The 14,827-nt window shown below is 34.9% G+C and overlaps 1 protein-coding gene across 1 annotated transcript; it reads right to left on the bottom strand.

The window, feature by feature from the left end:
• Nucleotides 1-1,723: 1,723 nt before the first annotated feature.
• On the bottom strand, nucleotides 1,724-6,649 carry LOC108993585. The gene is made up of 6 exons (XM_018968570.2): nucleotides 5,495-6,649; nucleotides 4,874-4,971; nucleotides 4,092-4,116; nucleotides 3,450-3,570; nucleotides 2,376-2,510; nucleotides 1,724-2,238 (listed from the first exon to the last, which is right to left on the bottom strand). Exons 1-6 carry the CDS (start codon nucleotides 6,048-6,050, stop codon nucleotides 2,034-2,036), a joined length of 1,140 nt encoding a protein of 379 aa, XP_018824115.2. The 5' UTR covers nucleotides 6,051-6,649; the 3' UTR covers nucleotides 1,724-2,033.
• Nucleotides 6,650-14,827: the final 8,178 nt, after the last annotated feature.

Genomic DNA, 14,827 nt, shown 5'->3' with positions numbered 1-14,827 from the left:
GAGAATTCATCCAGTCCAAGTGCTTTGTCTTTAACCATCTTCTTTACCACTTCATGAACCTCAACCTCCTCATACAAGCTCTCCAACCAAATGAAATTTTGCTGCTCAATGGACTCAAATGGTAGCCCATCAATCTTCGGCCTCCACCCCTCTAGTTTAGTAAGTAACTGCTCAAAATAACCAGCCACATGTTCTTGGATCACAGGATCTCCGTGCAAACACTTCCGTCAATATTTATAATTTCAATGACATTAGTTCTCCTATGGGAGTTTGCCACTCTATGAAAAAACTTCGAATTGAGATCACCCTCTTTCAACCATAAAGATTGTGATTTTTGCCACCAAGAAATCTCCTCCAATAGGGTAACCCTCTCTAGTTCTGTTCTTCGAGCTAGTTCCTATGGTGAGAAGGCCCGTCCCTCTAGTGCTTTCTCTACCTCATGAAGCTCCTCCAATAATGACTTCTTACGGTTGCCTATATCACCAAAAGACTGCGCATTCCAAAGTTTTAAATCTTTTTTCAAAACTTTCAATTTGCCTGCCAGAATTAAGGTAGGGGTTACCTTGGATTTGATAGGAATACCACTATTGCCTAACCCGTTCCACAAATCCATTAGTTTTTAGTCATATATTCTCAAATTTAAAGTATTTATTTGCTCCTTGAATTCTCTCACAATCCAACAAAATAGGGAAATGATCAGAGCAAAGGCAAGTCAATCTTTTTTTACATACCTCTGAGTAATGAGATTCTCACTTCGGGGAAATTAGAAATCTGTCCAATTTAGACCATGTCTAATTATTGGACCATGTGAATGTACCACCCATGAGAGGAAGGTCCACCAAACCCAAGTAAAAAATACAATCGAAGAAATTTGACATTGTTGGCCGCAACCTGCTATCTCCCGATCTTTCACTTGAGAAACTGACAACTTTAAAATCTCCACATATACATCAAGGAAGTTTCCACCAACTGTGTAAACCGGCCACCTCTTCCCATAGAGAATTTCTGCTGCTATCCAAGGTTGGCTCATAAATTCCAGCAAAAGCCCATCAATTGAAAAGAACAAGTTACTGTGTATTTCCTGATATACTCTATTTTTTCTACCACTCTTCTATCCCACATAACTAGGACACCCCTTGATGCCCATATCGAAGCAAGAAGGACCCCATCAATATATGAACAACTCTATAAGCTTCTGATGATGCTTCTTGAAATAGAGGAAATGTATTTGCAATCGTGAATTGTGCAACCGTAGCATAATCGTTTTGAAAAAAAGTAAATTAAATATGAGACCCACATGTTCAAAATAATTGTTTAATAGTAAATCCTACTCTTTTTCAAAGTGAATCTACCACAACCGTTTGCACACCTCTGCGCTATGAAGCTTCTAGCACCCTCCCTAAACGTAGTATAGAAGTCCTTCATCCCACTCCTCAGACACTCCAGGGTTCTGATAAACCAATGCACCAATGACATCCCCATTCTCATCTCCTTCACTATCTTCCAACTCCTCTCTATTATTAGCAACGAGCCTTCATCTTTCATCAACACAAATACCTTGGCTTCTATAACTAATTGTTTCGAGTACCCCGTGATCGCTCACCTACAACTCTATTCAGCCGTAACACTCACCGTTGACCCCCTCCTCAGACCTCATCGGACTTTTTGTGTACGGAGAGAAAACTAAAAGTGTACGGAGAGAAATCGACATGTTTTCAAGATATGAAAGGAAAAAAAAACCAATATGAGTACATAATCTGCAAATGAATTTAACTGCACAGTTAAATGAATGTTTGCATTGCATCTGACAATCTGAACACAATTTCATATGGAAACTAATTTTTATCTGCGGGGCGGGGGCAATTTGAGCATGTCATTTCAGCTTTAGAAGTTTCCTACCAGCTCAAACCCACCCAACCGTGTTTACGAGATCTTTCAGCTGCTTCACCAAGGCCAGATTGTGTATTTGCTTTAGCATCCGTCAAAAATTTTTCTTGGTGGACCCCATAAATTTATGCTATAGGATTATATAACTAAGAAACAATCCAAGACATCAGCTGCTTTTCCACTTCTGCCCAATTATGAACCTTCGTCACAAGAGGATGTTGATTGACAGACTCCGTCTTGCACCAAGGATATGAGTTCTCATAATCAAAAAGTAGAACTCTGATTCCAATTTCAGCGCACTCAATAGCATATCTTGGATTGTCATCAATCAGGACGTTAGCTCCCAAGGACCTGCCAAATACAATTCAATTTCTGCAGTAATATACACTGTACTTAAACAGCCTATTCATGTTTGGAGAAGTAGGTTTTATAGTAATGAATTCAGAAAGATTTGAAGATACAGACAATGACGTGATTTGTGGGCATACCTGCATATTTCGGACTTTGGCCTAGACACCCCATCCAAAGCGAAATGATTGCCAAAGTGAATCTCCTGAAACAATCCTGGATAATGCTTCTCAATCCAATCAATGGTATGGTCCTTGATTGCGTTCTGCCGAGACCTGGTTATGCACGTGTATGTTCCAAAGATCAAGTTAGTTAATGTAATCCTAATGCCACATTGGGATAATGACTAACTCACATAAGAGTGAGTTATAAAATCAGTCATCACAATTTTTTTATACATGTAAAGATAAACATGATTGCTAGGTCCTACATATGCTACTATTTTTATCAGTCATCACTATTTTTTTATACAAGTAAAGATAAACATGATTGCTAAGTCCTACATATGCTACTATTTTTTTTCTAATCAAGCTTGTTATTGAACTTCAATAGTTTGCAAAGGCAGGTCCCTTCTGCTATCAAACCTTAGCATGCATGGGGCATTTTTCGGTATACATCCAAACAAAAGGGTGGATGTTGACCATTGCGCAATTGAGTGTGCATATCGATTCTCAGTTTTATGTATTTATTTTAACTTGCAACTTTCCTACATATGCTACTTACAGTGTGAAACTGGACTTTTTCTTATATCTGTCTCCTAGATAAAGGTCTCTCTTATATACTTTGGGTGAACTTATGTTCTGTCTTTTGCGCTTTTTAATAGAGAATTCATACTTCTTAGAAATTATTTTAAAAAATAAGTGAAACTGTGCTTTATAAGTGAATATAGAGAAGCTTCAAATTAACAATTCTTTCTCTCAGTTGATACAGTTTTTTTTTTTTTTTGTGCTGGGTGTCCGGGAACAGTGTCCCGACTAATTCCAGAGGTGCACAAGCCCTCGGCAAGGAGTTTTCCGCAAGTGACCTCGAGTAATTCAAGGGAAAAATCATCCAGTCTAATGGCTCCTAGAGATTGTTTGCACCCAAGGAGATTTGAAACTTAGACCTTGGGGAAGCATACCCCCAAGCCCAAGGCCTTTGCCTCGATTGATACAGTTAATCCTCAATTTAAATAATTACGCACGTTAAAAGAAGTTTGATATAATAATACATACGTCACAACTGATAGGTTGCAGAATCTTGATAATGTATGGAGGGCCCTCCGAGCACCTGGGATAGGATGAATCCCTGTCTTGAAGTATGGTGTTTTAAAGAACTCGTGGACACGGATATCAGCTGTCACAATAAGCAGACGTTTTTAATCAATTCAATGATGCATTGCCATAAAAATATTTTCTAATGCAAAAATAGCTGATAGTTTTAACAAGATGAAGCCAATAAATCTGCTTCAGTGGCATCAATGAGAATTTTTCTCAAATCATCTTTGAGACATTTGTCAACTACGTACTCTCCCCTAAACATTGCGTGGATCTCAAAAGACAAGGAAAATCCATTCCTCATTTATCAAATTCTTAGTACATCCAAATCCAAACGCAAAAGGAATTAGACAAGAGTTTTAACAACTAGTACACAACATTAAAAGGAACCCTTCATCCAAATTGCACAATATGCATCATACAATGAACTTGATAACAGCCAAAAGAGAACAATACTATAAGCAAAACTAATATTGTCAAACAGTTTTGAAGTGAACTTCACCCGCAGATGCATATTCCAAAGACTAAGAATTTGTAAAGCAGAAGTTAATTACAGAATAGGATGCACAAATTCAATTCAATGGATATATGCACCAATACCTTCATCACGGGAACAGTTCCATATCTGTAACAGAAATGAAGTATGCATCAGAATACATAAAGAAATATCCACACATTTCTCCAACCATTGAACTGATTGAAGTTATAACCATATCCAAATTGCCAGTAAAAACTGTGGCACACAGACTTGAGTATCAATGCTAGAAATTGAGACCGAAACATTATTACTAGACAATTCATGACATGAACCTGCATGCAATAAAAGCACTTCTCATACAACAAAAGAGTATAATTTACATTAGCACACCTACTTCTGGCATATCCAAAGGATTTTTTTATAGTAGAACACCCCGGGTCCCAGAGGAGTTCAACTCTGACAAACAGTCCAGCAAAAAATGAGTAAGGTTATACTATGTCATTGGTAACACAATTGTGCTCTACAACCATCAAGGTTGTGATTATAGGTACCTAAACTAATAAAGTAGTTCATACCTCTAGAAGGATCCTTCAAGTAAATTGTATTGATCAGAAATCTTAAGAACCTTAGGAATTGTTTGATCCGTCAAGCTTTATTGATAATTAAAACGGAATTACCCAAGTGCACGGGATATACACTTAATCAGAAAAAAGAGAGAATACAAGACAATTCTGAAAGATAGATATAGCAGCACAATATTAAGCTATCATCCAATGGTATAGGGTTCTAAATAAGAGATCACTGTCCTTTCTTAATCCTAAAAAATGACCACCAAAGCAATTAGAGGCATTCAATTTCTACTGATATCTGACAATGGAAAATTCAAGAAGCTGTCAAAAAATACCTTGAAGAACTCATAGACATGATACTCGGAAATTGAATGGTTTGAAAAGTAACGATCAGCAATAAATCTGTTCAGAGCAGACACGAAGTTTCCCAGAACTGCTTATACACGCAGCAAAGGAAAAATACGTAAGTAAACAAATATAGAGATAATTATTAGAATTACATTTAACGGGTCCTTAGAAGTCACCCCTGGGATTGTAATTTTGTTCTCAGACCAATAAATAAAAAAATGGGTCCTTCGAGGTCAGCAGAAAACCAGAGTGTAGCCCAGATAAATGGTCAACTGAAACATACCGAAAGTTGTCATCTAGGAGATCTTCCAAATGGATTAAGCAAAATACGAAGGTAATCAGCCATTCAAATCATTTTAGATTGATAATGAAAGAAGAGGTGACAATCAATCATTCAAGATATAGTGGTCTGTTACGGAGACATATTGAGCAGGTAATGCTACAAGCTATAGTGGAACTTTACTTTCTTTGCATATAAGGATATACATTCACTCATAATGTAGAAGTATAAATGAGAATAAAATTAATTTATAAAGTAAATTGCTGAAGATTAATAGTTATTTAAGGGTGTTAAAAAAATAGTTATTTGAGGGAAAAAAAGAAATTACCCTCATCCACATCAACGGCGACAACAATTTTATCGGGCAAATGACGGTCAGGGAATCCAAGAGGGCGTCCGTGGTGGGATGCTCCATGTTGTTGATTTTGGTTTGCAGTGGCAGTGGCATTATGAGGACTAGCAGTGCCGTCCTGAAGACCAATCTCGAGATCACGGACAGGAAGCAACTGCAGGTTCTGCGGAGCGAATGCACGGGGACCCATTCCCTTTGCTTTTCCCTTTCCTTTGTGAAAAGCAATGGCGTCAATATTATCTTCGTCCCTCAAGCAACCTTTGAGATTGAGGGCGAAGCCATTAAAGCCAGTGCCAATTGCAATCCCTCCTCTTCCTCCCGGTCCTCGACCTCGTCCACTTCCATTGATAAAAGTGGTACAAGAGTGAGGATTCAAGGCGTTCCATTGAAATCCCTTATCCAAAACCAAGAAAAGGGGGGGATCATTGCGGATTATATGACTACTACTACCGATTGTATAATAACCCATAATATGTTGAGCAGCAAACATGCAACTACTGTTCCTTCTGATCCTTAACATCAACATTAACATAACGAGTTCTAGACAATTCTTTCCCTTCCAAATAAATCCGCCAAAAACAACTCGCTAGGAACTCCAGACCCTTAATCCATCAATTAATCAACCAAACAGTCCCATCTTTTCCACAAACTTCTTTTATTCCTCCCGAAAATAGCATTAATCATAATATATCGCTCCACTTCCACTATGAACAAGAGAGACGACAATCGTGAAACCGAAAGAGATCAGAGGGGCACAAACACAAATATCGGAGATACATATACAAGGAATCTCCAAACCGAAAACAAGAAAAATATACCCCTTCGTTTTTTTTTTTTTTTTTAAAAAGGAATGGATTTAGGAGAAGTGGACGACGGAGTATATGATCTAAAAAAAAAAAACAGGAAACAAAGAGAAAAGGAGCGAAACAAAGACGAATTAATTAATCAGTGGTTCAGGCGAATATCCTGGCCCGATTTCCCCTTTTTCCTCACTCTCTCTCTCACTCTCACTCTCACTCTCACTCTCACACACACACACTCCTTGCCTCTTTCCTTTCGTTGCTTTGCCCTAAACAAATCCAGATTCCATTTTAAAGTATCCATCCCTTCATTTCCGCACCTTTCTTTTTATCTCATGGCTTTTGAAGGTGGGTGATACTTTTTAACCTTCGATCGAAGATGTGGTACCCAACTTCCAAGGAACCACACATTTCATCCCTATAATTGAAAACACGTGCCTAGCCATTAATTTGGGAAGTTGTTAGTAGGGGTGCTACTCGCATGGCGCGATGCGGGGCGGGAGCGGGAGCGGGAGCGGGGGCGGGGGTTGCGGTTTCAACTCCGCTCCCCGCTACTTTCAACCTCGCTCCCGCTCAATTCAGTAATTCATTAGATCTATAATTTTTTTAGATTAATTTTTTTTTTTTAGATCCAAATTATAATATAATATAATTATAAATTTTATTCAAAAAAATATAAACTCATTAGAATTGTATTTTAGACAGCAAGTCCAATATTGCTTAAAAATGACTATTGTATTGCCTTGGCCTCCTATATAAAGGTTGGCTTAAGAGGCTAAAGCAATTCATTAACTCGAATTCAAGTTTTTAACAAATTGTATATATTTATATATAATAAATATTTATATAAATTATTTATATAAATATAAAAAATAATTTTTTTATTATTTTTTAGACGGTGCGGAGCGGAGTGTGGGGCGAGGCCCTGCTGGGGTCAGCCCGCCCCCGCTATGGGTCCTTCATGCGGGGCGAGGGCCCCCGACCCTGTATGGCCCGCCCACCCATGCGGGGGTGGACGAGGGTGAGCCCTCCAGGTCACCCCTAGTTGTGAGCGATTGTATTTCCCTTTATATATATACTAGGGAATGATCTCGGGTGTTCTAGATTCAGGGTGGACCTGATATAATAATTTAAATAAAAAAAATCAATAATTTATTTACCTGTAAAAAAAAATATAAGATTAAAGAAAGATTAAAAAATTAAGATTAAAAGAAATCTAAATTTCAGCAAAGTATGAGCTTTAGTCTGCATCCATATTGGATTATCTATTTACTCTCTATATAATAATAAAATATTATTAATTTGTTTTAAAAAAAATTGAAACAAAAAGAAAAGAAAATGTGTACACTATCAGAATAAAAATGACATGAAAAAAAGACGTCAATTCATGTGCATCCTGGGGCTATTAAGAGTATTTTGGTAAAACACGATCATTCATTAAATCTTACAAGGGAGCTACACATTAAATGGTTAAGGGTCTTAAAGACTTTTTGGCAAAATAAGATCATTCATTAAATTCTACAAAGAAACTACACGTCAAATGGTTAAGGGTTTTTAAGGTCTTTTGGTAAAACAAGACTTAACAGACTTAACAGAAAAACAAGAAAAGTTAACGAAAAAATAACAAAAGCTACTATTCACAATTAAATAGCCACTTATTATAATAGAGTAGATATATATATATATATTAAATAGAAATTTACTTATCATTCACATAATAATATATAATTTATTATTTTTATCATTTTATTTAAATATTCATATTTAAACATCAATATATATTTAAATAAAATAATAAAAATAATAAATCACATATTAATGTGTAATGTAAAAGAATGATAAGTAAAATTTTACTATTTTTAATGGCTGAGTGTATATTTTGTGGTGCAACACTAATCATAATGATCAATAAAGTTAGATATAGTTCCATAGGTTTAATTCTCGCCTATTTATTTTTTTTAAAACAAAAGCGAGTTTGATATGGCTAACTTCAGGCCAATATCCTTATGCAATGTTCTCTACAAGATAATATCAAAAGTGTTGGTCAATCAATTAAAAGGTGCACTGCAAGAGGTAATATCCCCTACCCAGAGTGTGTTTGTTCCTGGAAGATTAATAATGGATGATGTAATTGTAGTATATGAAACCATGCACTCAATGGATAAGAGACTGAAGGAAAAACTTGGGTTTATAACTTTAAAGCTTGATATGAGTAAAACTTATGATAGAGTAGAGTGAGACTTCTTACATGCTGTGATGACTAGGATGGGCTTTCACTAAAAATGGATTAGCTTGATTATGAGCTGCATCAACTCAGTAACCTATTCCATTCTCATTAATGGATCACCTCAAACTATTTTCCAAGCTTCAGGGGGTATTAGGCAGGGTGATCCTTTGTCACTCTACCTTTTTATCCTTTGCTCTGAGGCATTGAGTGCTCTACTAAACCAAGTTGAGGAACATAAAGTTATCACTGGTATTCCAATTGCTAGTGGTAAGATTTCTATTAACCATTTGTTTTTTGCAGATGACAACTTGATGTTTTGTAGATCAAATGCAAAGGAATGGAGTCGAATGATTGAGATTCTAAGTCTCTATGAATAGGCTTTACACAGAAACTTAACAAAGAGAAGACTTCTATACATTTCAGCAGAAACACAAGGGAGGAGATAAAGAGATTTATTCAGAGTATAGCACGAGTCAGGGCTTCAAATTCATATGAAACATATCTTGGATTGCCTGCTCTTATAGGGAGATCCAAGGCAAATGCTTTTTGTAGCATTATAGACAGGGCGAGGGCTAGAGTAAGTAATTGGAAAACAAAGTTTCTATCATAGGCTAAGCAAGATTAATAGGATTATGAACCATTTCTTAGGGGTGCTACTCGCCCCCTACGGGGCGGGGGCACCCCTTCCTTGCATGCTGGGGCAGAGCGAAAGCAGGGCGGAGCAGCGGGGCCCTACTATTTCTGGTGGAACCAACAACATAGTGAAGAAAAAATTCATTAGGTCTCATGAGGTCAAATGGGGAAGGCAACTGCTGAAGGTGGTATGGGCTTTATGGATTGGAAAAGCTTCAACATGGCTCTACTTGCAAAACAAGGCTATATATTACTACAACGACCTAATGCACTTCCAAGTAAGATTCTGAAGTTGAAATATTTTCCTCATTCATCATTTTTTGAAGCTAAAGTGGGGTCAAACCCTTTATACATATGGAGGAGTATACACGCAACAAAGAAATTGGTAGAGGAAGGTTCGTTGTAGAGGATTGGCAAGGCAGATACTTTCAGATTATCATGAAGGCCAAGTTTCAAATGTAGCTTCCACAAGTGACTCAGACTGTAATTACACTAATTGAGAACCTCCTCCTTTAGGCTCTTATAAGGTGAATTGGGATACAACAGTCAAACATAAGGTTGGCAAGTGGAGTTTTGAAGGAAAGGTGGTGGCTTCCAACATCATGAAGAGGTATATGGCAACTGATTCTTTCACAGCAGAGGCTCAAGGAGCATTGCAGGCGATTATCCTAGCTAGAGACATAGGTTTGAGAAGCATTATTTTAGAAGGGGATGCATTGCAAGTTATCCACAACATCAATATTCAAACGTCACAATTCCATATCTCGGGGGTCCTATTATGGGATGCTAGGTCTATTTTGTCTCATTTTGATCATTGGACTGCAGTACATGTTAAAAGAAAAATTAATATGGCAGCACATGTGTTGGCTAGATATGTTTTAAAAAAGTGAGGAGGATGAGGTCAGATTGGAGGAAGGTCATTCATGTATTCTTCCCTTCGTTTCCTGATTACCTTAATAAAGTTTATTATGATTCTTATAAAAATAAAAAATAAATATTTTTATATGAATTTTAGATTTTCATTTTTTTTTAAATAGAATATGCGGTCTTTATATAAATACCCTTAAGATGCACAAGCCATTTCTCATTAATAAATTTATAAAGTGATCTTGTAAAAAAAAAATTATAAATTAACGTGATTGATGTAATATATTAGATCTACTTTATAATAAAAAATAATTTGATTAATCTAACAAATCATATCAAATCATATCTAATAAATTTTCTCTAAGATTTATTTGTAGACTAACCATTAATTGAGAAGTTTCTTCCAAAATGAATTTATGTGTCCCTTAAACATATGAAAAGTACACATTTTTATAAGAAGGTACAAGCGGAAATATTTAAATTTTAAATTTTAAAAAAATATGTATTTGTCAAAGGCTTAATAGACACTTACGATATTTATAAATGGGTTTGAGGAAAATCAAGTTTGAAGAAAAGTTTTGTCTAATAATTAATACTTTATCTTGTAAATAGGGATTTATTAATTTTTTTTTTATACCCAAATTCATATTTTCTATTGACATTTTTTATGAACATCTGCACTAAAATAAAAGTATATTGGAATATAAATTTTGGAAAATTAGAATTTAGAACGTGAAAAATATTATGAATGGGATGTGGTGCCTTATGCATTGTACCCTTAACTTGTGCGGACCATGTTTTGTGCATGTATATGTCTTGGATGCGAAAGCCACTTTATTCAAAGCGGGACCAACAAAACAGTTAAGGTTTTGTTTGTGATATACGTTAAAAATTAAATAAAATATTATTATAATATTAATTTTTATTTAAAATTTAAAAAAATTAAATTATTTATTATATTTTAAGTAGAAGTTTAAGAAATTTATAATAATTATATGAGATGAAATAATTTAATTTTGTGTAACCAAATTAACTCTTAATTTTCATTTTTTATTTTTATTTTTTATTTTATAAAAGGTTTGTACATATTTAGATGTTCCGAATTTATATCTAACATTATTCTTATATCTATATCGTGAATTATTTAATTAGTTAAAACTCCATTCGAGTAGCGGTATGAACTAATCAAGTAAAAAATGATAAATTAACCGGACAGGGTCTCATCCCCAACATGGACTAATCATCTGAATTTAATTAATCAATAACGAAAACACATCATAATATCATATTTATATTTACGTTGCTATTTTGTTTCATAACTTTTAGGTATTGGAACCAACACGTAATTCTAGATCCACCGAATCTATCCTTGTTCTTAGACTAATCATAATCTATGCTCTAGTATATTAATTTTTATTATGAGAAATGATATTTATAATTTTAGAGTGTGTAAATTTTGTTTATTTTTTTTTTAAATAGATAAATTTAAAATTTACATGAAAAAAATTATTTTTTATAATAATAGATCTCATTTTTTAATAAAAATAAGTAAAATTTATGTATTTTAAAATTGCATTTAACATTACTCATTTATTATAAAAACAAGAGAGCTACAAACTCCAATTTTTTCCCTATAAATTACGTGTGTCTCAACCATTTCCCTTAAGTGGAGATAAGCTTTACAAGGACAAAATATTTCTAAAAAAAAGTATTTCAATGAATTACGATATAATAATTTCAGTATCCGAATGCATAACTTAAAATCCAAAAAATTCAAAATAATTGAACCTACACCACCAATCTACCCAACAATTTCGTCACCCAACTACTCCAAATCTCATATCATAGCCTTAAGTTGTTTTTGGATATTGAGATGATTTTAGATGATCTGAATTGATCTGTAAATTATAATATTTTATAGGTCCTATTGAGATGTATTTAAATATAAATAAGTTAAGATATATGTTTGAATATATGAAGTATACGTTGAGATGAATTTAATTTTTTTTATGAGAAGTTAAAAAAATAATGAGTCTCATTAATAATTAGTTAAGATATTGAGTTCAACCAAACACTGCCTTAGAGTCAAGCCCTTCCTCTTTGACCACTCCAAATTTAAACAATTAATATAGAGGGACTCACCATTAAATAGTGAGTGTGAGTTGATAGTAGTGAGTGGGAGTCGAAGTTGAGCCGCGACAAAGAGAGATAGCAATGTCATCGTTTGAAATTTATAGGTATTAAAACCTTTTCTCTCTCTTAGAAGTTTGGATAGTAAGTTGAGTTGAGATGAGACGATAATTGAAAGGTGAATAAAATATTGTTAGAATATAATTTTTTAATATAATTTTTATTTTGACATTAGAAAAAGTTGAATTTTTTTATTATATTTTATTTAAAAGTTTAAGAACATTGTAATAATAAGATGAGATGAGTTGCGATCAATTCATTATCCAAACAACCCCTCAATCTCACATGGCTCAATCTAGAGACCATACTTGGTAGGGCTGTGCATAATGGGCCGTAAGCCCGACCCGTCCGAAAGAACCGACTTCCCCAACCCGTGAAAAACGGGTTCATCAGGTCATTAGTATGAGATCGAGTTTTAGTAAAAACAACCCGTCAATCCATCGAAACCGAAGCTCACAAAAACACCTGAGACAAAAACACTCTCTTCTCTCCAGTCTCCACTGCGAAAACCTTAGTCACTGTCGCCGTTCGCAATCGCCGTTGCTGATCGTAGAGGTCATCGCAAGTGGGTGCGTTCTCTCTCTCTCTCTCTTGTTCTAACTTCGAGCTTTGTTTGGTGCTCTGTGTGTGCGTGCGTGTGTTTGATGGGTAAGCAAGGGAAACGGATTTACACTCTGGCTCTGCCAATCAAACACTTCCTTAGGCTGGGAATCTACATGTTTGATCCCAATCAGAAAATTGTTACCCCGAAATGGTGTTGTTTGAGGAGTTTTATCGAACTAGTAATAAACGGTATTAGGATGTTAAATTGAACTGTACAATTGTTTTATGTGACATTGACCAGCCGAGTAGAATTGTGCTTTGGCTTATTATCTTGATTTGGGTATAATGAAAATCACAGAAAAATAATGAATGCTTTGAGTAGTGAGGCATGGGAAACCTTTGGTAATCGTTTGAAGGGATATTTTGTAGGGTTCCACAGAATTTTATTGTGTGTCATGCATAACTTAATTTTGATCTCTATTTTTGGATAGACTAGTTGAATAGTGAAATGGTGTTATAATTTATTTGCAGTAATTTCACTGTTTCGAAGCTGCACATAGTCAGTAACCATTCCGGATGAGTACATATTGCTTCAAGTAATGCTGTATCTATTACTTCTGTTATTACATTGGAATTTTACATAAGTGTTTATCATGTGAGAACCATGGTGGGTGTGTGTATTTGTTATCTTTATGATCCTCCTAATATAGTCCACTCTCTAGAAAGCTTTTACTATTGGAGGTTTCTTTAACAAGGCCTAAAGAGTAGATTCTCTTACTGCACGCTTGATACTCTTGTGCATGTTGATTTGCACCAATTCACTTTTCTTATCTGCTACTCAATATTCCTCCCGTTTCTCATGGATTTACTATGCCGGTAGAACTCTGTGCTTTGTTATTAGCTAGTTATCTTATCATAATGGATGAGTTTACATACTATTAGCTAGTTATCTTATCATTTATTTTGGCAACATCATGAGAATAAAACCCACAAATATAATTAATAGACATTTGAATGGACACAAAACGGAAACATGTTTTTGGGTTTGATGCTTTTCTTTTATTTTATTTCAGCCCAAACTATAATTGCATCTTGTCTTTATCAGCCCAAACTATAATTGTTATTTAATCATATTAATGTAATGAAAAATATACGTGAGTGATAGTGGTTTCTATTTCTTTTGAGTTTCTTTAAATCATAAAAATAGAGTAATTTTCAGTTTATATTCTAATATCTTGATTTTTATATGTTATATTATATGTCAGCTCATATATGGATTGCTTCGAAAGTGACACTCATACATATTTAAGAGTTAATGAGACTGCTACTCCTTTGAAAAATCGATCACAAATGGCTTCAAATATTAACTTGTCTAGTGACACGAGTCTCACAGTCCCTCCTCAACAGTGTGAGACCATTTCACTAAAATAGATGGATGCCCTTTAAATGACCCAAAAGCGAAGTGTAATTATTGTCACAAGATTTACTCTTGTCATCCCAAAAGACATGGTACATTAAGTATGCTACAACATCTTGGTACTTGTAAGCAACATCCTCATAGAATCAGATTTACGGATCAACAGACTATGAGTGGTGAGGGGGCTCTTGAGGGAATTGGAGATAATGATGTCAATAACTCAACAAATGCACATAAGTTTGATTCAGAAAATGTACAAATGACAATTGCTGAAATGATAATTTGTGATGAGCTTCCATTTAGGATAGTAGAAGCCCAAGGATTTAGGAAAGTATGTAGATCACTTGAACCAAGGTTCCAAGTGCCATCTCGAACTACTGCAGCGAGAGACTGTATTAAACTATTTAAAATGGAGAATGAGAAGTTAAAGAAAATATTTAAGATGGTTGGGCGGGTTAGTTTAACCACTGACGCATGGATGTCGATTCCAAAGTTAAATTATATGTGTCTTACTGCACACTTTATCGATTGTGAATGGAAACTACACAAAAAAATTCTAAAGTTTTGCATGATTCCTAATCACAAAGGAGAAACTATTGGAAAGTATGTAGATTCATGTCTACAAGATTGGG

This window comes from Juglans regia, chromosome 1, assembly GCF_001411555.2.
Source record: "Juglans regia cultivar Chandler chromosome 1, Walnut 2.0, whole genome shotgun sequence".
NCBI classification, from domain to species: domain Eukaryota; kingdom Viridiplantae; phylum Streptophyta; class Magnoliopsida; order Fagales; family Juglandaceae; genus Juglans; species Juglans regia.
The sequence above is the reverse complement of the archived record's forward strand: the minus strand, read 5'-3'. Positions and strand labels throughout refer to the sequence as shown.